The sequence below is a fragment of the Muntiacus reevesi genome, chromosome 9 (genome assembly GCF_963930625.1).
Source record: "Muntiacus reevesi chromosome 9, mMunRee1.1, whole genome shotgun sequence".
Classification (NCBI taxonomy): domain Eukaryota; kingdom Metazoa; phylum Chordata; class Mammalia; order Artiodactyla; family Cervidae; genus Muntiacus; species Muntiacus reevesi.
The window spans coordinates 34,848,016-34,873,616 of record NC_089257.1 but is presented as its reverse complement, the minus strand read 5'-3'; the positions used below and the strand labels follow the sequence as shown (position 1 = coordinate 34,873,616).

At 37.6% G+C, this 25,601-nt stretch overlaps 1 protein-coding gene across 1 annotated transcript in view; it reads left to right on the top strand.

Annotated features, from left to right (window-relative positions):
- Nucleotides 1-25,601, top strand: part of ACER3 (alkaline ceramidase 3) — a 148,081-nt gene that overhangs the window by 45,466 nt on the left and 77,014 nt on the right. Inside the window, exon 2 of the mRNA XM_065944813.1 lies at nucleotides 8,109-8,219. Within this exon, the coding sequence (XP_065800885.1) occupies nucleotides 8,109-8,219 (111 nt within the window). The remainder of the gene's footprint in view (nucleotides 1-8,108; nucleotides 8,220-25,601) is intronic.

Genomic DNA, 25,601 nt, shown 5'->3' with positions numbered 1-25,601 from the left:
CTTACTCATTGCTGGTGGGCATATAAACCAGTGTAACCTCTGAAAACAATCTGACAACTTCCCCAAATAGTTAGACCTAGAGTTATGGTACAACCAGCAATTCCACTCTATGCATACCACAGAGAAAAAAAAGTACATTCACACAAAAAACTTGTACACAGATGTTCAAAGCAGCCCTATTCACAACAGCTGAGAGGTGAAAACAATTCAAATATGCATCAGTAAGTGACTAGATAAACGAATGCAGCCTCTACACACAAAGAGGACGATTATTCAGTCGTGAAAAGGAGCAAAGTACTGACACCTGCTACAGCGTGGATGGACCCTGACAACACTATGCTGAGTAAAAGAAGTCAGACACAAAAGACTACATATTGCATGATTCCATTCCCATAAACTGTCTAGCAGAGGCAAATCCAAAGAGACTGAAAGGAGATTAGCAATTGCCAGGGGCTAGGGGGAGGGGAGAATAGGGGTTCTTTTCAGTTCAGTTCAGTCGCTCAGTCCTGTCAGACTCTTTGCGACCCCATGAATCGCTGCATGCCAGGTTTCCCTTTCCATCACCAACTCCCAGAGTTTACTCAAACTCATGTCCATCGAGATGGTGATGCCATCCAGCCATCTCATCCTTTGTCGTCCCCTTTTCCTCCTGCCCCCAATCCCTCCCAGCATCAGGGTCTTTTCCAATGAGTCAACTCTTTGCATCAGGTGGCCAAAGTATTGGAGTTTCAGCTTCAGCATCAGTCCTTCCAATGAACACCTAGGACTGATCTCCTTTAGGATGGATTGGTTGGACCTCCTTGCAGTCCAAGGGACTCTCAAGAGTCTTCTCCAACACCATAGCTCAAAAGCATCTATTTTTCGGCGTTCAGCTTTCTTTACAGTCCAACTCTCACATCCATACATGACCACTGGAAAAACCATAGCCTTCTAAAATTAAGACAGTATGGTCACACAATTTTGTGAATATAATAAAAACAACTGAATTCTACACTTTAAAAGGGTAAATTATCTCATAAAGCTATTGAAAAAAAATTTCCAGTTATTTTTAAATTACACAACACATGAACACACTCATATTTTAAAACTCAGCAGTGTTTCACACAAACCATCCTAGTTCCAGTCCCTCCCCAAAGGCAGTTGCTCTCAGCAGTTTGGAATATATCCTTCAAGACTTTGTTCTTTGCACTTACGAATGTGTTAATACATAGCACACATATTACTAATTGATACGATAGTCTACTTTTCACAAAGATGGTAGCAATGCACACCTACCAGCAATAAATGAAGAGGGTCAAGCCTTCACCAACTCTGGAATCAATCTTCCTAAAGTTTCCCTGATCTGATAAGTAAAAATCACTTGATGTTTAAGTCGGTACTTTCATAATACACAGAACTCAAAGCTATGAGTCTTTTCCTCAACAGTATTTCAGATTCTAGCAGGCCTCCCTTTCCATATTGTTGCTGTTTAGTCGCTCTGTAGTGTCTGACTCTTTGCGACCCCATGGACTATAGCCTGCCAGGGTCCTCCATCCATGGGATTTTTCGGGCAAGAATAGTGGAGTGGGTTGCCATTTCCTTCTCTAAAAAATTCTTAATGAATATTTGTCAAATTGAGCTTGCTTTGTGTTTATCACTTTTTAAAGTAAGACAGACCTGTATTGGTTTTTTGTTTTTATTCTGATATCTGTCTTAATTAAAAGCTGCTAAGAAGGGACTTCCCTGGTGTTCCAGTGGTTCCATTGGAAGGTTCCATCACCTTCCGATGCAGGAGGTACAGGTTTGATCCCTGGTCAGGGAGCTAAGATACCACATACCTTGTGGCCAAAAAACTAAAACATAGAACAGAAGCAGTACTGTAACAAATTTAGCAAAGACTTTAAAACACACACACACACACACACACACACACACACACACACACACACACACACACACACACACACACACACACACACACACACACACACACACACACACACACACACACACACACACACACACACACACACACACACACACACACACGTTCTTGAGCTGATTTAAGTACTAAGACAATTCCCAGGCAGCACTTAATTTTTAGCATAGCAAGATTGTGGAAGTTCCTATATAATGTTCCATGGATCTTTCTCGTATCAGAAATAATCTTTATAATGTGTTACTTGGTTGTATTTATTTTTATAATTTTAATTATTTAAATAGTATTTTCCTGTGTTTTATAGGTCAAGAAACTAAGACTTAAGCATAAATTGCCAAGTTCACACAGAAAGTGGTAGTAGGTATGAACAGAATGTTGCCTTCTATAATTGAGATTAAATGAGTTGATCTCCCTTTTTCCAGCTCCAAAGACTCTAAAGCTCTGAGAGTCTTTAACATTATTTGAACACTTGGATAGGCAGTAAAATATTTGACAAAATGAACTTGCTTTGAGGAAATTATCGGGTTGCTTTCAGGCTCAAACCGGTAACTGCTTTCATCTATCTAGCTCATTTGCTGACTGCTCAGGAGGGCTCCTCAGCAGTGGCAGTGAAGCAGTATAGATCACTTTTTCAGCTTCACCAGGTTTTAGTGGTTCTATTTTTTCACCCTTAGCTCTGGGTGGTGGTTATACAATTGTAAATACAGCTGAGCTCTAAATTGTCTACTCCATTGCCCCAGGACTCATGTATTTTGCTCAATTTAGGAGCCGTTTTAAGACTGCTGAGCACACTGGCTCCACCTACTGTCTTGCTGAAGCTACTGCATCTTCATTCAGCGTTATTTCAAACTTAACTCTTTTGCACATTACCTGTTTCCCCTGACCTTCTTTCTTATACTTTTGATATTTGAGTTTTCTTATCATTTGCTAAAAGATGACTTTACAGATTAATAAATTTTGAAATTACTGAAATGTTGTCAGCTTCACCCATAATTTGTATTGAGAGGAGAATTCATAGATACTGTATTTCAGAGTATAAAAATACCACAGTTTTTAGAGTTACAAAAAATCCCTTTTGTCTGTATCCAAACAGGATTCCCTAAAAAAAAGGTTTTTCTTACTTTAATGTTTTAGTACACTATTGTGTGGTATACGAATGAATCTCTAGTTTTATTTCTGGGGGGAAAAAACCCTGTTTTAATTGAATTTTCTGGAAGCACCTCAAGCTCAATTAAACTCTTAGTAGAAGAAATTTAGCCTTTATTTTCTATCATTTATTTATGTTATTGATATCTTAATTTTAAATTATAAAAACAGGATAACCACATTGTAGAAAATATGAAAAAAAAATTCATTGCTTTACTATCTTAAAGCTCTCTTACTTTGGTGCTTGGGGAACCATCACCAAGCATAGCTTGGCCCAGCAATAATAAACATATGTTTTGGTAAAAACATAGTTTTATAATTGTTATCATAATAGTTATCAGTATATTATCTCTTAGATCTAAATTAATCATTCATTGCGTGCACTGTGAAAATGGACCTGTGCGCTTTAAATTTGTTTCGTTTGCCAACTGGCCTGATGTTAAATTTTGTCAGTAGAGGGCGCTGGAGAGACATTGCAAGAGGAAGATTTTCTCTTCCTGGTTCTGGTGTGCTGGCTTGGTGGCTTCTTAAGTGCCTGACCCTTGCAGTGTACGTGTTCCTCACTTCTGTCCAGCTTCTGTCCCATACAGTGCCCAGATGCTAAAGCTTACATGGCTTCTCCATTGCCAGCTCATTCACTACTGCAGTCAGCAGCACCAGTGGCCATTAGCTTCCCACTCCAGGTGATCACTTTTCCTTGGCATCCTAGAGGGCAGATTAAGGACAAGTTCATAAGGGTGTTTGATAGTCACTGTTGCCATCTCTTGTTTGACAGCTTCCAATTTACCTTGATTCATGGCCCTAACATTCCAGGTTCCTATGCAAAATTCAGACTTAAATTGAGGAAAGTAGGGAAAACCACTAGACCATTTAGGTATGACCTAAATCAAATCCCTTACTATTATACAGTAGAAGTGACAAATAAATTCAAGGGATTAGACCTGATAGACAAAGTGCCTGAAGAACTATGGATAGAGGTTCCTAACATTGTGTAGGAGGTGGTGATCAGAGACATCCCCAAGAATATGCAAAAAGGCAAAATGGTTGTCTGAGGAGGCCTTACAAATAGCTGAGAAAAGAAGAGAAATGAAAGACAAAGGAGAAAAAGAAAGATATATCCATTTGAAGAATAGTGAGGAGAGATAAGAAAGCCTTCCTAAGTGATCAGTGCAAAGAAATAGAGGGAAACAATAGAATGGGAAAGACTAGAGATCTCTTCAAGATCATTAGAGATACCAAGGGAACAAAGATAGGCATGATAAAGGACAGAAATGGTATGAACCTAACAGAAGCAGAAGATATTAAGTAGAGGTGGCAAGAATATACAAAGAACTATACAAAAAAAGATCTTAATGACCTAGATAACTACAATGGTATAATCACTCACCTAGAGCCAGACATCCTGAAGTGTGAAGTAAAGTGGGCCTTAGAAAGCATCACTATGAACAAAGCTAGTGGAGGTGATGGAATTCCAGTTGAGCTATTTCAGATCCTAAAAGATGATGCTGTGAAAGTGCTGCACTCAATATGCCAACAAATTTGGAAAACTCAACAGTGACCACAGGACTGGAAAAGGTCAGTTTTTATTCCAATCCCAAAGAAAGGCAATCCCAAGGAATGCTCAAACTACTGCACAGTTGTACTCATCTCACATGCTAGCAAAGCAATGCTCAAAATTCTCCAAACTAGGCTTCAACAGAATGTTAACCAAGAACCTCCAGATGTTCAAACTAGATTTAGAAAAGGCAGAGGAACCAGAGGTCAAACTGCTAACATCCATTGAATCATTGAAAAAGCAAGAGAGTTCCAGAAAAACATCTGCTTCTGCTTTATTAGCTACAGTAAAGCCTTTGACTGTGTGGATCACAACAAACTGAAAAATTCTTCAAGAGATGGGAATACCAGACCACCTCACCTGCCTCCTGAGAAACCTGTATTGCAGGTCAAGAAGCAGCAGAACTAGACATGGAATCAACAAACTGGTTCCAAACTGGGAAAGGAGTATGTCAAGGCTGTATATTGTCACCCTGTTAACGTACATGTAGAGTGCATCATGCAAAATCTTGGACTGGATGAAGCACAAGCTGGGATCAAGATTGCCGGGAGAAATATCAATAACCTCAGATACGGAGATGACACTGCCCTTATGGCAGAAAGTGAAGAGGAACTGAAGAGTTTCTTGATGAAAGTGAAAACAGAGAGTGAAAAGGCTGACTTAAAACTAAACATTCAAAAAGCACAGATCACAGCATCTGGTCCCATCACTTTGTGCCGAATAGATGGGTAAACAGTGGAAACAGTGACAGACTTTATTTTTTTGGAGCTCCAAAATCACTGCAGTTGATGAGTGCAGCCATGAAATTAAAAGATGGTTGCTCCTTGGAAGGAAAGCTATGACCAACCTAGACAGCATATTAAAAAGCAGAGACATTACTTTGCTGACCACGGTCCGTCTAGGCAAAGCTATGGTTTTTCCTGTAGTCATATATGGATGTGAGAGTTGGATCGTAAAGAAAGCTGAGTGTTGAAGAATTGATGCTTTTGAACTGTGGTGTTGGAGACGATTCTTAAGCATCCCTTGGACTGCAAGGAGATCAAACCAGTCAATCCTAAAGAAAATCAATCCTGAATATTCACTGGAAGGATTGATACTGAAGCTCAATCTTTGGCCACCTGATGCAAAGAGCTGACTCATTAGGGAAGACCCTGATGCTGGAAAAGATTGAAGGCAGGAGGAAAAGGGAGCAATAGAGGATGAGATGGTTGGATGGCATCGCTGACTTGATGGACATGAGTTTGAGAACGCTCTGGGAGTTGTTAATGGACAGGGAAGCTTGGCATGCTGCAGTCCATGGGGTCGCAAAGAGCTGGACACGACTGAGTGACTGAACTGAACTGAGCCAATCTTTTGGGCTTCCCAGGTGGCACTAGTGGTAAAGAACCCTCTTGCTGATGCAGGAGACACAGGAGACACAGGTTCAATCTCTGGGTCAGGAAGATCCCCTGGAGAAGGGCATGGCAACCCACTACAATATTCTTGCCTGGAGAATCCCATGGACAGAGGAGCCTGGTGGGCTACATTCCATAGAGTTGCAAAGAGTCAGATGATTGAAGCGACTAGGTACAGCACAGCCAATCTCTCCTTACTATAATTCCCTCTTATAGTTAATGATTCTTTATAGTAAGCTTTCCCTGTTCAAATAACTGTGGCTTGTCTCTCCTGATTGGACCCAGACTAATAGCATTTTTAACCCAAAATTTTCAGTCTGTGATAAGTTTTTGTACATTCTTTTTGTTCAGTAAATTTAAATTAGCTAGTATGTATTTATCCTCTTATTTACAAAGTCATTTCATATCTATTATTCTTTAAATTATCTTTTTAAAAGCAACCTTTTATTCTTCTTGGTTTAAAGTCTTAACTTCTGTTTAATCTTTTTACTTTTGTGGTTAATTGTTTTTGTGTCCTATTGAAAAACTCTTTGCCACTCTAAGGTCATGAAGATGTTCTCCCATGTTTTCTTCTAAAATTATACTGTTCTACTTTTCACATTTAGATCTGCAGTACATCTGGAATTTATTTTTTGTATAAGAAGTGTGAAGTTGGGGTCCAGATTCATTTTTTTCCCCATGTAAATTAAATAGCCAGTTGATCCGTTTACCTTTATTGAATACACTGTCCTTTTCATACTGTATTCAGGGTCATGTTTGTCATAAATCAAATGGCTAAATGTTAGTTTGTTCTTGGAATGGTATTTGTTCTACTTCTTTATCTTCTTCTTAATAGGCCTTGATATCTAGTTGTATAAATATTCTAGTTTTGTTGATACACAAGATGTCTTGACTCTCTTTGGCCTTTTAAATTTTCATGTGAAGTTTAGAATCAGGTTATCAATTTGTCCCCAAAAACCTGCTGGGAGTTTTATTAGTATTATATCTTGCACACCTTTTGTTAGATTTGTACCTAGGTATATGACCTGTGTTGAGGCTATTGTAAATTGTATCAGTAACACCACAGCTGCAGTTAGATTGTCAGTCTAACTTGAGTCAGCAATGTCTTTAATTTAATACTGTATTTCCTTAGCTGTATATAGAGATAGGTAGGTGTAAAATCTGTCTTATCTGGATGCCCAGTTGTACTCAAATACACAGTCAAGTAGAAAGAAAGAATTCATCAGGAGTACAGACAAAAAAGGAAGTCACGTACAAAAAATTCAGACTAGCTTTAAAGTTGTTCATAGTAATATTCAGTCTGGAAGACAGTATAATAGTACTTAAAAACTTTTGAAAAAAGACACCAAAATTTTATAACTAAGTTATCTTTTGAGTATAAAGCAAAAGACAATATTTTCAAGTGCTTAGGAAGTAAAGGAATACAGTACCTATAAATCCTTGAAGAAACTGCATGGAGATGAATGATGAAATCTAAACAAGTAAAATGTTTTTTTAAAGGCAAAATGGACCGCTCTTTCAGAAGCATTGGTATAAGCTGCTTTTTCCAACTCAATTTTTGCTGTTATCTTTGAGGTTTATTCTGAGATACTTTTGCTTTTTACCTTGAGAATTTAGTTCCTCTAGTAGATGTTCTGGTTGAAAATTCTTAGTTTCATTTGTCTGAAGGTATCTTTATTTTGCTTCAATTTCTGTAAGAAATTTTTGTTGAGGAGAAAATTACTCTCTTTTAGCACCTTGTAAATATCTTTCCATCATCTTTCTAAGAAGTCACCTACTTAATTTTTGCTAAAGGCTAACTGTGTATCTTTAAGTGCGTATGTGTGTGCTCAGTCACTCAGTGGTGTCCAACTCTTTGTGACCCCACGGACTGTAGCCCGCCAGGCTTCTCTGTCCCTGGGATTTTCTAGATAAGAATACTAGAGTGACTTGCCATTTCCTTCTCCAGAGGATCTTTCCAACCCAGGGACCGAACCCATGTCTCCTGCATCTTCTGCATTGGCAGGTGAAATCTGTAGCACTGAGCCACCTCCCTTTAATTTAAATTAATATTGATTAATCTCATTATCTTCTTGTGCTTTTTCTTTTTCTGTAGGGAATACAGTGAGTAACCTGATTATGATTTTACCTCCAATTTTTGGTGCGATGCAGAGTATTAGAAGTGGACTGGAAAAGCGGTACATTGCTTCCTATTTAGCACTCACAGGTATGTATAACACTTCATCTAAAAATGATGTAAAAAAAATAATGTACAGTATTCAGTTGGTATTTCTTATTCATTCCTAAAATTGTTTCTTGATTTTGTGTTGTTTATTACACAACTTGAGCATATTCTGAAACTTCTGAATTAAATTACACAAATCTTGCCAGTATTTGAACTGTTTTGAGTAAATTAAAAAAAAAAAAAACAAGATATTTCAAGCATCCAGAAAAGAACAAGGATAATATAACAAATATACCTATGTATGAAAAGGAAATGTAACCTTCTTTATTCAGAAGGGGGCAGTCTCAAACTAGGAATCTTTTAACTCACCCCAAACCTTTACTCTTTCCATAAAATAGACCCCATCAAAGTCAGTCTGCATCTATGCAGTTACTGTAATAAGAAAACAGAAAATGAGAATCAATAGCTTTTGGCTCGTGGTTATTCTTTTCCCACTACTGATTATAAAGTGGAAAGAAACTGCAGCACAATATTCCTAACTGAATTAGCCTCAAACCAAAAAATGGATAAAAATTTAAAAACTAATAAAATTAGTTTTAAACTAATTAGTTTAAATTAGTTTTAAACACCAATAAAAATTAATTAAAAATACTAACGGAAATAGCTTCCTCACCTCCCCAAAGAAATAAAATTAAATTGATTAAACTTAGGAAAGAAATGAATCCTGAATTACAATGTGTTGAGTATTTAATAAAGACTATTTAAGAAAGGAAAAAGAAGAAGAAAGAGACACAGCAAGAGAATGAAAATTAGATAAAGAAATAAAGAGTCAGAGAAAAAGTGATTGAGATGTAAGACAGGCAAAGAAGATTCAATATGATTGTAATTGAAGTTCCTGAAAAAGGAAAATAAAACAATGATACAGATCTTATATATAAAACTATAGTTTTAAAATTAATTTGAAAGATGACTTTTTGAAAATGGAAGACCTGAATCTAGATTTTGAAAGGTGCATTTTTGTATTGTAAAACTGACTTGGAATGGTCAACTCTGAAAAAGACTAGTCAAATTACTGGATTTTAAAAATAAAAATTTAAAAAAATTCTCACAGCTCTAGGGAAAAAGACCAGATTACTCATAAGGGCAAGAAAACTAGGCTGGCACTAGACGTCAGCAACATAAAAAAGAAAAGCATCAGTGTAACTGCATTTTTAGTGCAAACCAAGGATTTTATATTCTAACCAAATTGTTTTTCAGGTATCCAGGTTGTGGAACAACAGTTTTAAACATATAAGTACTCTTTGAAAACTGCACACATGACTCCTTCCAGATGAATCCATGAGTATTGCTCTGTTTAATTTAGTAGCTGCTAGCCACATGTGGCAGTTTAAATTTAAATAAGTGAAAGTTAAATAAAGTATAAATTTCAGTTCCTCTGTCACATTAGCCATGTTTCAAGCGCTCAGTATCCGTATGTGGCTTATGGTCGCCACATTGGGCAGTGCAGGTATAGAACATCACCTTCATTACAGAAAGCTCTACTGACTGTGGTGACTGGAGAATGATGTTCATTCAACTAGGAGAAAACTAGGCAGACTTGGGCAAAATGTCTGATAATGAACTTTTAATACATTTAACTATAAATCTAAGATTAAAACAATGATGGGATAAGGACTGAAGAAGTGTATGGACATTATATGGTCTGGTGAAATAGAATAACAGATTTTAATATGCTACATTCAGTACAAGACAAATGGGTTGAACAAAATATATCAACCATTATCTGGAAGACCTAAAGAGCATAACCGATAAACTAGATCTTATGGCTTTATGCTGAAGTTTACACCCTGATAACAGAATATACCCTCTTTTGAAATACACACAGAGCATTTATAAAAACAGTAAGTTCTATTAAGTAGAAATATTAAAACAACATCCTCTGGTCACAGTGCATCCATGCTAGAAATTAACAACAAATTCAAACCATAAAAAAGATCTTGCTCTTTAAAATTTTAAATCTTCTACTAACTCTTGGTTGAAAGGGAATATAGAAATGGAAATTACAGGATTCCTAAAATACAGTTGCAACAGTCTGCATATCAGAATCTATGGGGATTTATATAAAGCCACCATCAGAGGATAATCCATAGACTTAAACAAATAATAATAAAAGACAAAAATGAAAAGTGAAAAATTAATTAAAATCTCAACTCTAAAGGCAAGGAAAAAACAGTAAAATAAAGATAAAAGCAGAAAGTGACAAGATTGAGAACAGAAAAACATAGATCTAATTAATGAATCAAAATCTATTTTTTTAAGAAAAAAGTAGACAACTAAGCTAACTTTAGAAGAAAGAAGCAGGGACTTCCCTGGTAGTCCAGTGGTTAAAACTCTGTGCTTCAGTGCAGGGAATGCTGGTTTGATCCCTGGTCAGGGAACTAAGATCCCACATGCCATTTTGTACTGCCAAAAATAAATGAATCAATAATTTTTTAAAAAAGAAAGCAAACATGAACATTGAAATAAGAAATGAGGACTTCCCTGATGTTTCAGTGGTTAAGAATCTGCCTTCCAATGTAGGGAATGAGGGTTTGATCCCTGGTTGGGGAACTAAGATCCCACTTGCTATGGGTCAACTAAGCCCACATGCTACAACCAACACCTAGTGTAGCCAAAAATAAATAAATGAATAAAATATTTTAAAAAATAAGAAATGGCAAAGAGGAAATGTCCACTGAAACAAAAGAAAAAATTTTAAAACCTCCATGTAAATGAATAAATTTAGAATTGGTTAATTTCCTAGGAAAATGCAATTTGTCAGAATTGATCCAAAAGATAGAAAGCTTTATCAGACTAATTTTTATTTAGGAAATAGAATAACTTATTAAGGAATTCCTCCGCAAGCATTGCTGTGTCCAGATAGTTTCAAAGAGTTCTAGTAAACTATCAAAGACCAGATAGTTCCAATACTACATAAATTTTTCCAAAGCATAGATAATGAAAGAAGACTTCCAAATTCTTTTTATGTGGCAAACAACCTAATAAAATGCCATAAAAATAAATTTAAGGACTAATATCATGATTATCAGTGCAAATATCCTATGTAAATTATTAGCAAACCAAAGGATCGAACTACTGATACATATAACATCATTAATGAACCTAAAAAACGTTGTGCCAAGTGAAAGGAGCCAAAAGATGCAAAGGACCACAGATTGTATGATCCTATTCATATGCAATTTCTAGAAGAAGCAAAATTATAGTGATAAAGAGCAAATAATTAGTTACTTGTGATTTAGAGTGTATGTTGACTGCTAATAGGCATAAAGAAATTTGGGGGTTGATGGAATTCTCACAGAACTGGACTGTGATGATGGTAGCACAACTCTTTAAATTTACCAAAACTTAAAACTGTACACTTACACTGAGTGAATTTGATGGTATATCTCAATTCTTGTTTAAAAAATAAAAACAAGTGGACACAGGACATGGAGGAATGTGCACATTGTGTGAGAGAAGAAGGGATGTTTATTTCCTACATCTCAGAGGTGGTGTTGAAGGAAGAAAAAAATAGTAGAGCAGAATAAAAATATATAGAATATTTTAAGTCAGTGATAGCATGTATAGGTACTGAGACTCTTTTCCAGTAGGATGCAGCCACTTTTCCTCTTGTCCTTGACAAGTAGAATCCAAACAACCACTCCTAATTGTTCAAGATTAGGTAAATCTTACTTGTCTCTGATTTTGAGAATTTTTTATTCTCTCTTGCAAGGATCTGTGTCTTTTTATATATAGAGAGAGGAAATCTATCCTTATAAATTTTATTTATTTATTTTTGGTTATGCTGGATCTTCATTGCTGTGTGGGCTTTTCTCTAGTTGCAGTGAGTGGGGGCTACTCTCTAATTGCAGTGTATGGGCTTCTCATTGTTTTGGCTTCTCTTGTTGTGGAGCATGGGCTCTAGGCACGTGGGCTCAGTAGTTGCAACTCCCAGAGCACAGGCTCAGTAGTTGTGGCACACAAGCTTAGTTGTTCTGTGGCATGTGGGATCTTCCCTTATCAGGGATCGAACCTGTGTCTCCTGTATTGGCAGGAGGATTCTTTACCAGAGCTACCAGGGAAGCCTGGATCCATTCTTTATTAAGTGATTTCCTTTACAAGTTAAAGACCTCAAGTTATTGTTTGATCTCTGTACAGATATGATGATTTGAGAAACTATTTTACATACAGTAATCTGCCCTCTTCTAGTATTCTTGTGACTATGTGGAGGAGCATAACTTCCTAAATTATTTTTTCCTGTAACCTTCTAACTGAAGAATGTTAGGGGATAATTTTTAGACAGATCTCTTTGTTATCAGTATCTCTTCATGGAAAGTCATCCTCATAGAATTCATTCTCTGAAGTTCAGAGAAAGCCCATGAGCTCAATTTCTTTCTTTTAATTTCTTTTCATTATATCACTAATATATGTTAACAGATCCTTATCCATATCCTTGGAACCAAAATTATTTCTGAACTCAGATTGTTTTTTAATTCTAGAAAATTAATAGACTATGTCTGCTAGTATAGTATACTAAGCCTGCTGAAACCTGGGACAGCACCCTGCAGGTGAACATATCCATATTGCTGCTTAACATGGAAATATTCACACTAACTAGGCTTAATAATCACTATAAATAGCCTCATTTCCAATTACGTCAGGCTTTGCTATCAAATGAATTTGTGACAAACTTAACAAAACATCTTCTGGTTTTAAAAGTTTTTTTTGGAATTGTGTTATTAAACAAGCTATGTAAATTTATCTCTCTGTTGTCTTCTTTTAAAAAGTAGTAAGTAGTAAACAGAATGTAGTCTCACATTAGGGAAATAATACACCAAGACAACTGGAGTTTGTCTCTAGAATGGAAGATAATTCAAATTTAAAGAGATCCATTAATTCTATTTACTATATTAATTGATTTAAGAAGAAAAACTACATGATTATCTCCATAGATGTTGTAAAAGCCATTGTCAAAATTCAGCAACCATTTCTGATTTAAAAAGAAAAACTCAAGGAAATAAGAATTCACAAATCCTGTCTTAACATGATAAGATACACAGATCCATCTTGAAGCTAGCATTAGGAATAGAAGCATTCCTAGAAGGTCAAAACAAGGCAAGAATGTCTTTCTCCAGCACTATTTAAAGAAGTATTAGAGGTATTAACAATGCATTTCTGTGTGTATTTATGACCAAAAATCTATAATAATTACTTAATTGATATGAACTTTTTGGCATTGAGGGAGATTTTGCTAAAAGAATTGGGAACTTTGATGTTGTGTAGAAGTATATTAGGAGCAGATTGTTATGAGGGTCATTGTGTTCTGGCTCAGTGCCTATTTTAGTAATTTTTAAAATTTATTCAGCAGATTTTTACTAAGAATCAGTTATACCTAGTTATGTGTTAGGTATAACTCTCAAGCGTCCCAGGTGGTGCTAGTGGTAAAGAACCTGCCTGCCAATGCAGGAGATGTAAGAGACATGGGTTTGATCCCTGGTTGGGAAGATCTCCTGGAGCAGGTCATGGCAACCCACTCCAGTATTCTTGCCTGGAGAATCCCATGAACCAGCCCATGGGGTCACAAAAGAGTTGGACTGGTCTTAGCAACTAAACAGCAGCAACAATGTACCAACAGTGTGGTGTTATGATGGAAAGGTACCAAGTACAGTGAGGAAGAATGAGGGAAGGTAAGAGTGAAAAACATTGCTAACATCCCATGTCCCTGAGCAACTGCCAGGTCTTCCGGTAAGCCAGATTTCCCTTTAGTCCACCTGCCTGGTTATAATTGCTTTGGAACTACCCAATCCCTTTATCTTTTTCTTTCTTTTTGTTTATTTTTCTACTATATTATATCCCAAATATGTACATTTCATGAAAGGAAGAGATATTCATAACAGATCAATGGAAAAACAAAAAAATGTCCTCTCATTATTTTTCTAATAGATCTCAGTAAAACTTGCTGTTAAAACGAGAGGGAATAAGAACCTAATGCTTGTTTTAAAAACACTTTAAAAATCAGCCCTGTATTGGTTTTCTACTGCTCCTCTCACAAAGTACCCCCCCCCCCAAAAAAGGGTAAATTATTTTGCAGTTCTTTAAACTAGAATTCTGATACAAGTCTCAGTTGACTAATGTCAACATTTCTGTCCTTTCTGAAGGCTGTTGGGGGAGAGCCTGAGTTCCTTTCTGAAGGTTGTAGGGGGAGAGTCAATTTCCTTGTCCTTTCCAGTTTATGTGGCTGCCCACATACTGTCTTCTGCATCTTGACTTGGTCCCTTTTCCTCCATCTTCAAATCTAGTAATTTTTACATCTCTCTGACCATTCTGCCGTAGTCACATCTTCCAAAGTTTCCTGCTTCTGAACACTCAGATGGTTAAGTTGTACACTGTTTCCTCACTGTGGTCAGACAAACGGATCAAAAGAGATGTGTATCAGAACATATCTGTAGTCTGTTGTAACCTTGAATAAGTATGGTGGTATACCAGAATATTTGAATCAAGAGGTTCCAACCTGGTGAAATTGTTTATATGCTTGAGAGACTCTTTAAACCATGGTAAAATGCTGTGAATATGAACATCTAGTTAGAAAATTCTAACTAGATACATTGGTGCATTTGACCTCTTCATCTGATTCCATTACTAATTCGACTGCCTAAGTTTTCACTACGTATAGCCATAACCATGTCGGCAAAGTTGTTTTTCCCTGTTACTTGTTTTTCAGAATGCTGTAGACAGTTCCTAAAAATGTGAATTTTATTTTCACTTTTGATGAAAAGTTTGATGTCTCAAACTTTTTAAGGGAGACTGCGATGAAATGTTGGCTGAATCACCCTTACATTATTTAAATATTTTATTCTCTGTGTGATTGAATCAATTAATTTGCAAAAGAAAGAAAAGGACAATGCTTAGATTCCTTTTTAAAATATTGTCAAAATTTCTAATGTGTGTAATTCAAGGCTCAATGAGTATTGTTTTGCTTTAACACATTTAGCATTTGTTTCTTGGCTAATAGAACTCAAGTTTCCTATTCTTGAATTTCTTATTTGTGTCAATTTGAATAATATGTTACAAAATATGTACTTGCTGATAAATTGTAGCTTGTCACTGGTGAAAACTGACTTACTAGCTAAATTTTACCAGTGTTCTCTTTAGGCAGTGTGCCTCTTTTGATTCAACCATTTTCTCTTTGAATGAGATAACCTATTTGAAAATCTGTATTCCTAGGCAAGTTGGTCCTAACCTGGACCCTCTGCCTTACTAGTCTCATTTTCCATAACTCTCACACATGTACCTTATGCTTGAGCTGTATCAGCCTATTAGCTGTTTTTAGTACTGTATATATTTTTATATCTCTACCTTTAACCTCTTAGCTGGTGAACTTGGCATGTATGTCAGTCAGGACTCAGTTTTAAGTGTCATTTCTTCTAGAAAGCCTTCCTTTTAAACCTTCCTCAGCCCCTTGATAGAATTAGATGACCCACTGAATATGATGCATATCTTTATCACAGCACTTCATGCATCATATTGTATTATCTGTTTACTTTTTGATTTTCCCTTAATACTCATTAGTAGTTAAGAGGAAAAGTAGCAGAACATGATGTTGGAGAGATTTAGGCATGAGCCAGATCACGTCAGGTCTCACCATAGGCCAGAGTGAAGAGTATGGATACTATTCTAAAAGCCAGTGCAGGGTTTTAGCAAGAGAGTGACATGATCCTATTTGTGTTTTTAAAACATCTTCCTGAGTATCTGGGGAGAATCTATCTGTGGACAGTAAGAGTGCAAGCTGGAAAACCAGTCAACAGAGACTACTGCAATGGCCCAAGTGAGAGGTGATAGTGGCTTAGACTAGGATAGCATCAGTGGAGATTGGAGAAAAGTGGATGTTCAATTCCGTTCAGTCGCTCAATCGTGTCCAACTCTGCGACTGCATGAACCGCAGCACGCCAGGCCTCTTTGTCTATCACCAACTCCCAGAGTCTACCCAAACCCATGTCCATAGAGTCAGTGAAGCCATCCAGTCATCTCATCCTCTGTCATCCCCTTCTCCTCCTACCCTCAATCTTTCCCAGCATCAGGGTCTTTTCAAATGAGTCAGCTCTTCACATCAGGTGGCCAAAGTATTGGAGTTTCAACTTCAACATCAGTCCTTCCAATGAACACACCCAGGAATGATCTCCTTTAGGATGGACTGGGATCTCCTTGGCAGTCCAAAGGACTCAAGAGCTTTCTCCAACACCACAGTTCAAAAGCATCAATTCTTCTGCACTCAGCTTTCTTTATAGTCCATCTCTCACATCCATACATGACCATTGGAAACACCATAGCCTTGACTAGACGGACCTATGATGACAAAGTAATGTCTGCTTGTTAATATGTTGTCTAAGTTGGTCATAACTTTCCTTCCAAGGAGTAAGTGTCTTTTAATTTCATGGCTGCAATCACCATCTGCAGTGGTATTGAAGCCCAGAAAAATAAAGTCAGCCACTGTTTCCACTGTTTCCCCATCTATTTGCCTTGAAGTGATGGGACCAGATGCCATGATCTTAGTTTTCTGAATGTTGAACTTTAAGCCAATTTTTCACTCTCCTCTTTCACTTTCATCAAGAGGCTTTTTAGTTCCTCTTCACTTTCTGCCACAAGGGTGGTGTCATCTGCATATCTGAGGTTATTGATATTTCTCCCAGCAATCTTGATTCCAGCTTGTGCTTCCTCCAGCCCAGTGTTTCTCATGATGTACTCTGCATAGAAGTTAATAAGTTAATAAGTTAATAAGCAGGGTGACAATATACAGCCTTGATGTACTGCTTTTCCTACTTGGAACCAGTCTGTTGTTCCATGTCCAGTTCTAACTGTTGCTTCCTGACCTGCATACAGGTTTCTCAAGAGGCAAGTCAGGTGGTTTGGTATTCCCATCTCTTTCAGAATTTTCCAGTTTATTGTGATCCACACAATCAAAGGCTTTGGCATAGTCAATAAAGCAGAAATAGATGTTTTTCTGGAACTCTCTTGCTTTTTTGATAATCCTGCGGATGTTAGCAATTTGATCTCTGATTCCTCTGCCTTTTCTAAAACCAACTTGAACATCTGGAAGTTCATGGTTCACGTATTGCTGAAGCCTGGCTTGGAGAATTTTAAGCATCACTTTACTAGCGTGTGAGATGAGCGCAATTGTGCAGTAGTTTGAGCATTCTTTGGCATTGCCTTTCTTTGGGATTGGAATGAAAAGTGGATGACTCAGGATGTATTGTGGAGTTAATGCCTATTGGACTCATTAATGGATTAAAAGTGGGAGTTGGAAAAAAGGAAAGATTTTCAAAGTTTCTTTTCAGGTTTCCAGTTTGGACAACTGTGGAAAGAGAAAGTCTGGCATTGTTTTGATTATATTGAGTTTGAAATGCCTGTGAAACATTAAATGAAGAGCTAAGTAGGTATTTAAATACATGGCATTGGAATTTTAGAGGTGAGGTGTAGACATCATTGTTATAATTTGAAGCCATGGGAACTGATGAGATCACCAAGAGGATGAATATATTGAGAGAAGAAAGAGCCCAAAGAGAAACATAAATACCACAGGTTCATCACCCAAAGGCAGAATCTGGCATCCTGGCATGTTTTAATTGCCATATTTAAAATTTTTAAATGCTTTAAATTAATTTCCCACATTTGAAAATTGAGAGTTCCCATAAAAATTCAGATTTTTGTCTTCTCTTGAATAATTTGAAAATGCAACATCACTAAGCCTATATTTCTATGCAGGGGCAATCAGTCTAAGCTCTGTTCTTTAGTATGGTCTGTCCAGTTAAGCACAGTCTCCACACCGTTTCTTGTTTGTTTTTTTAACTTAGCATGTTTTAGTCAAATATCTCTCTAGGCATTTGAATTTACAGACTGTGATTTACATGTTAAGCGTAGAAGGAGCCAACCAAGGAACCTATGAGGAAGCAACACCAAGATAGGAAAACCAGCAGAACAAGATATTACAGAAAACTAGAGCAGAACATGTCTTGCTTATTAAGTACTATTAAGAGATTGAGGAGGATAAAAGAAAGGCTTTTTCAGTGGTGTGAATAGATTTGAGGAAGGGATCGGAAAGAGAGGTGAGGCAATGGAGGCAGTTCTTTTGAAAACTCAGGAAAGTGAGGAAGCACAGGTAAATGGGACAGGAGGTATTAGAGACTTTGTGAACAGTTCATTAGCCAGGTGGTGATGGTTGATATAGGAGAGAAAGGTGATAAATGTCATGAAGTACTTAGAGACCAGGTGATGCCCTAGACCACAAGAGCCCAATTGGCCTTTGCCTGGAAGCGGCGTGCTGCTGTGGGGACTGCTGAGGGGAGGAGCGCCCTGGGCCTGAGGTGGTGGCAGCACAGAACACTAACACATAACAGCGAGAATCAGCAGTGTTCACACAGAATCAGAGTGTTGTTTTAGGTTAAATATTTAGACTCAAACTGTATGTATGTTCTGTGTTTATACGATCTGCCTCACTCTCTCTGCCTGTGAATCTCTCTAACTCAGATGTTACCTTGCCAGGCAAGGCTTTCTGTTCTATTGTCCACATTATTCCCAAATAATATTTTTTTCTCTTTGGTACTCATTTATTTCTCCTGTTATATTTTATCAATTCATTCCTAACTTTTCCTCTACTAGTCATACACATATTCTTACTTTAATGCGAAATGCTGGATCATGGAGAAGGAAAAAGAAAAAAAGGAAGAAAGGAAAAAAATATCAACCAGTCACCAAACACTTAATAAGTGTTCTCTATATGCCTGGTTCTGTGCTAGGTTCTAGAGATTCTGTCAGTTCAGTTCAGTCACTCTGTTGTGTCCAACTCTGCAACCCCAAGGACTACAACACGCCAAGCCTCCCTGTCCATCACCAATTCCTGGAGTTTACTCAAACTCATGTCCATTGAATTGGAGATTCTTTAGTGAGCTATAGAAACCTGGACCATACTTTGTCTTAGAATCTTTGAATTTAACAGTGATCTTTCACTTTTAAGGTTCAACAAATCATTGATAGGCCTTTAAAATACAGGTACCAGCACACCCACTGAATCAGGAGTTTCTGGGACAAGGGCCTAGCATTTCTAAAGATCTTGAGGCAAAATAGTGTTCTCCAAAAACTGATAACTACTGGTGTAGCCAGACATTATTTCTTAGATACCTTGTATGGTTGACTTAACTGGGGAGAAAACAGAGGAAGATTTAAGTTAGGAGGTGCCATTTAAAATGGATCTGGCAGGCACTGCTCAGGGGAGGGAACAAGAGATATGAAAGAGGGAAGCCAGAATGGGACAGGGCTACTCCTGTAGGGGTTTATTCTACTCTCATGTCTCAAGAGTGTTCTGCTTGCTGCTTGCCCAGTAAATCTTGCCTGCTTGAGTTGTAAAAACAAATAAATAAAATGGATTTGGGATATACACTGAAGTATTAAGGGGGACATGATGCATCCAATTTACACAGATGTTTCAGAAAGATAATAATTTATATATGCATATGTAAATTATTAAAGTTGGTAAATCTGAATAGAGCATATACAGGAGTTCATTAGACTATTCTTTCAGCATTCTAAAGTTTGAAATTGTTTGAAAAGGCAAAAGCTGAAAGGAATGAAAATCACAAAATAAATTGGATCTAGAAGTTACATGCAGAGAAGGTAATGGCACCCCCTCAAGTACTCTTGCCTGGAAAATCTCATGAATGGAGGAGCCTGGTAGACTGCAGTCCATGGGATCGCTAAGAGTCAGACATGACTGAGCGAATTCACTTTCACTTTTTACTTTCATGCACTGGAGAAGGAAATGGCAACCCAATCTAGTGTTCTTGCCTGGAGAATCCCAGGGACGGAGGAGCCTGGTGGGCTGCCATCTATCGGGTCGCAGAGAGTTGGACACGACTGAAGTGACTTAGCAGCAGCAGAAGTTACATGAGATTTCAGTAAGCAGAGACAAAGGCTAGTGGCAGGTGGCGGTGGTGGTTTGGTCAATAAGTCATGTCTATCTCTTGCAACCCCATGTACAATAGCCTGCCAGGCTCCTCTCTCAATGAGGTTTCCCAGGCATAAATACTGGAGTAGTTGCTATTCCCTTCTCCAGGAGATCTCCCCAACCCAAGGACTGAACCCACATCTCCGCATTGTAGGGAGTTTCTTTACCGCTGAGTCACCAGAGGCAGGTAGGATTGAATAATGAAAGGGGTAAGTATTCCAGGCTGAAAGAACAGGGTAAGCAGTGAACAAAGGCAGAACAGATTAGAAGATGATAGTGTTGAGATGAGAGAAGTAAGCAGTCAGGTGTAACTGAACGACAAGTTCAGTAAAATGAACTGAATGGAGCCAAATTACGAAGCTCCACATATGCCTTGCAAGGAGTTTAGTCTTTATCATTAAAACAAACAATCATCAAGTGGGATGCTCATTCCCCAGGTAGTGAGAAAAATGATCTGTTGGGGCAGGAAGAAAGCTAACTCCTATTTATATTTATTTATATCATTTTTTTAAATTTCTATTTTACATGTTTAAAAATATATATAGTATCTTAACACAGCAGTGTGTATACAATTTATAAATAAATACACATATATGGAGTTCCTAAACAATTTTTTTTTTTTTTGCTATCAAAGTAAGGAAACTACTCCTGTAAACATTTTCCTGCCTTGTAACCCCAGTAATATTTTTTAATGCAGAAGTCAGTCCTGTTAATATGTGTGTGCACTTATGTATTTGTGTATGTGGATGTAGTTTTCAACAACTTACTTTGTGTTTAGGATGAAGTTCAAATCATAGCATGACTTTAAGCTCTTCTCAGTTTACTGCCTGCAAATCATGGCAGTATTCTCACTGGATGCAACAATGTTTATAGTCGAAGCCAAGCTCTTTTACTTCTTTGAGTGCATTGTCATTCCTTTATGTTGGATGATCCTTCTACATAGAATGATCTCATTTTTAAAAGTTCTTTTCACCTATTTAACTCCTGTTTGTTCTTCTTCTAGTCCTAGCTTATGTGTTACTTCCCCTGATATCCCTCTTCTGACTCACTAGGCAAGGTAGTAACCCCTTTGCATAGACTCCCTTAGCTTTGAAATGGCCTCTCTCATATTTTTAGTGACTTCCTAAAAGTTCTTAGGACAGGAAACATTTATCTCTTATTCACTCCTTTGTCCCAATGGAAATGCTTGGAATGTTGGTAAAAGTGAAAGTGAAGTCCCTCAGTTGTGTCCGACTCTTTGCGATCCCATGGACTGTAGCCTACCACGCTCCTCCGTTCAAGGGATTTCCCAGGAATGTTGGTAGTTCAGTTTAATTGAGTTCAGTCGCTCAATCATGTCCGACCCTTTGCGACGCCATGGAGTGCAACATGCCAGGCTTTCCCTGTCCATCACCAACGCCCAGAGCTTGCTCAAACTCATGTCCATCGAGTCAGTGGTGCCATCCAACCATCTCATCCTCTGTCGCCCCCTTCTCCTCCTACCTTCAATTTATCCCAGCATCAGGGTCTTTTCCAGTGAGTCAGTTCTTCACATCAGGTGGTCAATGTATTAGAGTTTCAGCATCAGTCCTTCCAGTGAATATTCAGGGTTGGTTTCCTTTAAGATTGACTGGTTTGATCTCCTTGCAGCCCGAGGGACTCTCAAGTCCTCTCCAACACCACAGTTCAAAATCGTCAGTTCTTCGGCTCTCAGCTTTCTTTATGGTCCAATTCTCACATCCATACATGACTACTGGAAAAGCTATATTTTTGACTGGACGGACCTGTGTTGGCAAAGTAATGTCTCTGCTTTTTCGTATGCTCTCTATGTTGGTCATAGCTTTTCTTCCAAGGAGCAAGCATCTTTTAATTTCATGACTGCGGCCACCATCTGCAGTGATTTTGGAGACCAAGAAAATAAAGTCTGTCACTGTTTCCACTGTTTCCCCATCTATTTGCCATGAAGTGCTAGGGCCGGATGCCATGATCTTAGTTTTCTGGATTTTGAGTTTTAAGCCAACTTTTTTACTCTCCTCTTTCACTTTCATCAAGAAGCTCTTTAGTTCCTCTTCATTTTCTGCCATAAGGGTGGTGTCATCTGCATATCTGAAGTTATTGATATTTCTCCTGGCAATCTTGATTGCAACTTGTGCTTCATCCAGCCCTGGCATTTCACATAATGTACTCTGCATATAAGTTAAATAAGCAGGGTGACAATATACAACCTTGATGTACTCCTTTCCCAATTTGGAATTAGTCCCTTGTTCCATGTCCTGTTCTAACTGTTGCTTCTTGACCTGCGTACAGATATCTCAGGAGGCAGGTAAGGTGGTCTGGTATTCCCATCTCCTCCACTAGCTTTGTTTGTAGTGGTGCTTCCTAAGGCCCACTTGACTTCGCACTCCAGGATGTCTGGCTCTAGGTGAATGATCATACCATCGTAGTTATCCGGGTCATGAAGATCTGTTTTGTATAGTTCTGTGTATTCTTGCTACCTCTTCTTAATATCTTCTGCTTCTGTAAGGTCCATACCATTTCTGTCCTTTATTGTGTCCATATTTGCATGCAATGTTCCTTTGTTATCTCTAATTATCTTGAAGAGATCTCTAGTCATTCCCATTCTGTTGTTTTCCTCTATTTCTTTGCACTGATCACTTAGGAAGGCTTTCTTTTCTCTCCTTGCTATTCTTCAGATGGATATATCTTTCCTTTTCTCCTTTGCCTTTTGCTTTTCTTCTTTTCTCATATATTTTTAAGGCCTCCTCAGACAACCATTTTGTCTTTTTGCATTTATTTTTCCTGGGGATGGTCTTGGTCACAGCCTCCTGTACAAAGTCATCAACCTCTGTCCATAGTTCTTAAGGCTCGCTGTCTATCAGATCTAATCCCTTTAATCTATTTGTCACTTCCTCTGTGTAATCGTAAAGGATTTCATTTAGGTCATACCTGAATGGTCTAATGGTTTTCCCTACTTTCTTTAATTTAAGTCTGAATTTGGCAATAAGGAGTTCATGATCTGAACCACAGTCAGCTTCTGGTCTTGTTTTTGCTGAGTGTATAGAGCTTCTCCATCTTTGGCTGCAAAGAATATAATCAGTCTGATTTCAATGTTGACCATCTGGTGATGTCCATGTGTAGAGTCTTCTCTTGTGTTGTTATAAGAGGGTGTTTGCTATGACCAGTGCGTTCTCTTAGCAGAACTGAAAAGGCTACTTACTGTATGATTCCAACTGTATGACAGTTTGGAAAAGACAAAACTGTAGACAGTAGAAAGATCAGTGGAGTAGAGATCAGTAGAAAGATCTCTTGCCTGGAGAGTCCCATGGACAGAGGAGCCTGGCGAACTATAGTCCATGGGGTTGCACAGAGTCAGACATGACAGAGCATGCACACACACATGTGAATTGCATCTCAGTAAAGCTAATACATTTTAGCAAAAATTGGTGGTTTGCTTTCTAGTGGCAAAATATAAAATATTGTATGGAGAGAGGTGATATTCTGTTATATTTCTTTGCGCTCTAAATGGAGTTTCGAAAGGAAATAAACTGTAGAGGTTTTTTAAAAGATCAGGCTTTAATGTGATATAATAAACAGTGACAAGAGAATATTTGGAAACATTTGGATAAAAACAACCCTTGAATGAGACATAGATTAAGTGGCCAGTCTGCCTTTCAGGATAAATAGTCATCTACCTCATTTTAATTTTTTTTTACTTTATAGTATATTATGTGACTTTAAATAGCTCAAAAGGTTTGGTTTTTTCTCCTGCCATTAATTTATCTAATTTTCTGATTTCTCCTTTGAAAAAGGACAGCCACCATCCCACTTCCTCATTTCCATAGTAAGATGAGTTCAGTAACTCTTTACTTCTCTCATCTCATTTTGAGCACTAAAAAAATGTGATAATATCCATACTGATTCTTTTTTAAAGAGTAACAAAGAGTTTGAAATCTTTCTCTAATGGCTTTGTTCAAATGATTTGATAACATCCACATTTACTGTGTTTGTTGGGCTACCTGTTATATCCTTGAGACAGACTCCTGACATCATTCTTGCTTTCTCTGGCTTCCTTCGTAAGTCCCGTCTTCTCTGCTCCTATGGTAGTGCGTGCGTGCGTGCGTGTGTGTGTGTGTGTGTGTGTGTGTGTGTGCGCGCGCGTGTGCATGTGCTCTCAATTGTGTCCAACTCTTCCCAAGGACTGTGCTCCTATGAGCAGTGTGTGTGTGCGTGCACGTGTGCATGCGTGCCCGCGTCACACTCTCGGTCATGTCCACTCCCATGGACTGTAGCTCCTCTGTCTGTGAAATTTTCCAGGCAAGAATACTGGAGCAGTTTGCCTTTTCTTTCTTCAGGGGATCTTCCCTACCCCGGGATCAAACCCATGTGTCCTGCATCGACAGGCGGGTTCTTTACCAGCTGAACCACCAAGGAAGTTCACTTCATGCATATCTTTTTTTTCTCCCCATATCTCCACTTACTGGTATCTTCTGTTTATTGGCCTGTCTCTTCCATTAGCCTGTATGCTTCATTAAGGCCAATGATTGGATCTTACCTTTGTACCTCAGCGTCTGTAGTTGAATTTGGCAAATAGAAAGTACTCAATAAAGGCTTATTGAACTGAGCTTCATCACAGTAGTAGCTGCATTATCAGGTGTGATCAGGAGTGATATTTATTCTGTTAATTTTTAAAGAGTCAAAGCTATAATTATTGAAAAATATATATACTCATCTTTAAGTTTTATTTTAATTTAAGCATAGTGGTATAATCTTTGACAATGATTTGATGCAGAGCATGGCCTTTGAATATAGTACCCTAATTATAGTTCTGATAGTCTTTTTTGCATTGAAAAACAAACAGAAAATTTTAAAGCTTACAATGAAAACAATTTATTTAAAATAGAAGCACTTGGAAAGAACTTTGAGGCATGAATACAGAATTTTCCCCAGTTTGTAACATATATCCACAGATATCAAGAGCAATTTTTATTAGCAACTCAATTTTATTAATTCTGTTTTAAACATTTCTTGAAATATTTTAAATAGTTTTTATAGAAACAGTAGCTGTCTTTTTGCAGTCATATTTCTGTTAACCAAATGCAGTGGCATTAGCAAGTTTTGGAACAAACAGACATAACTGATTGGTTCTTATTAAGTATATACTTCAAGTATTTGGATTAGCAATAGAAAGAAGTACTGAAGAGTAGCTAACCAGCTCTGAGCATTAAAGCTTACCCCTAGCATCCATAATACATTTTATGCAAAAGAATGGAGAATATTGATTAATTTAGTAAATCACTTACTGGAGGGAATTTATGAGAATTTATGCTTGTTTTTTTTCTGTTCCAAAGTTTCATCAATTATAGACAGAGCTTAGGCAGGGTCTGGTATATCTTTCCACAGGATTTCATAAA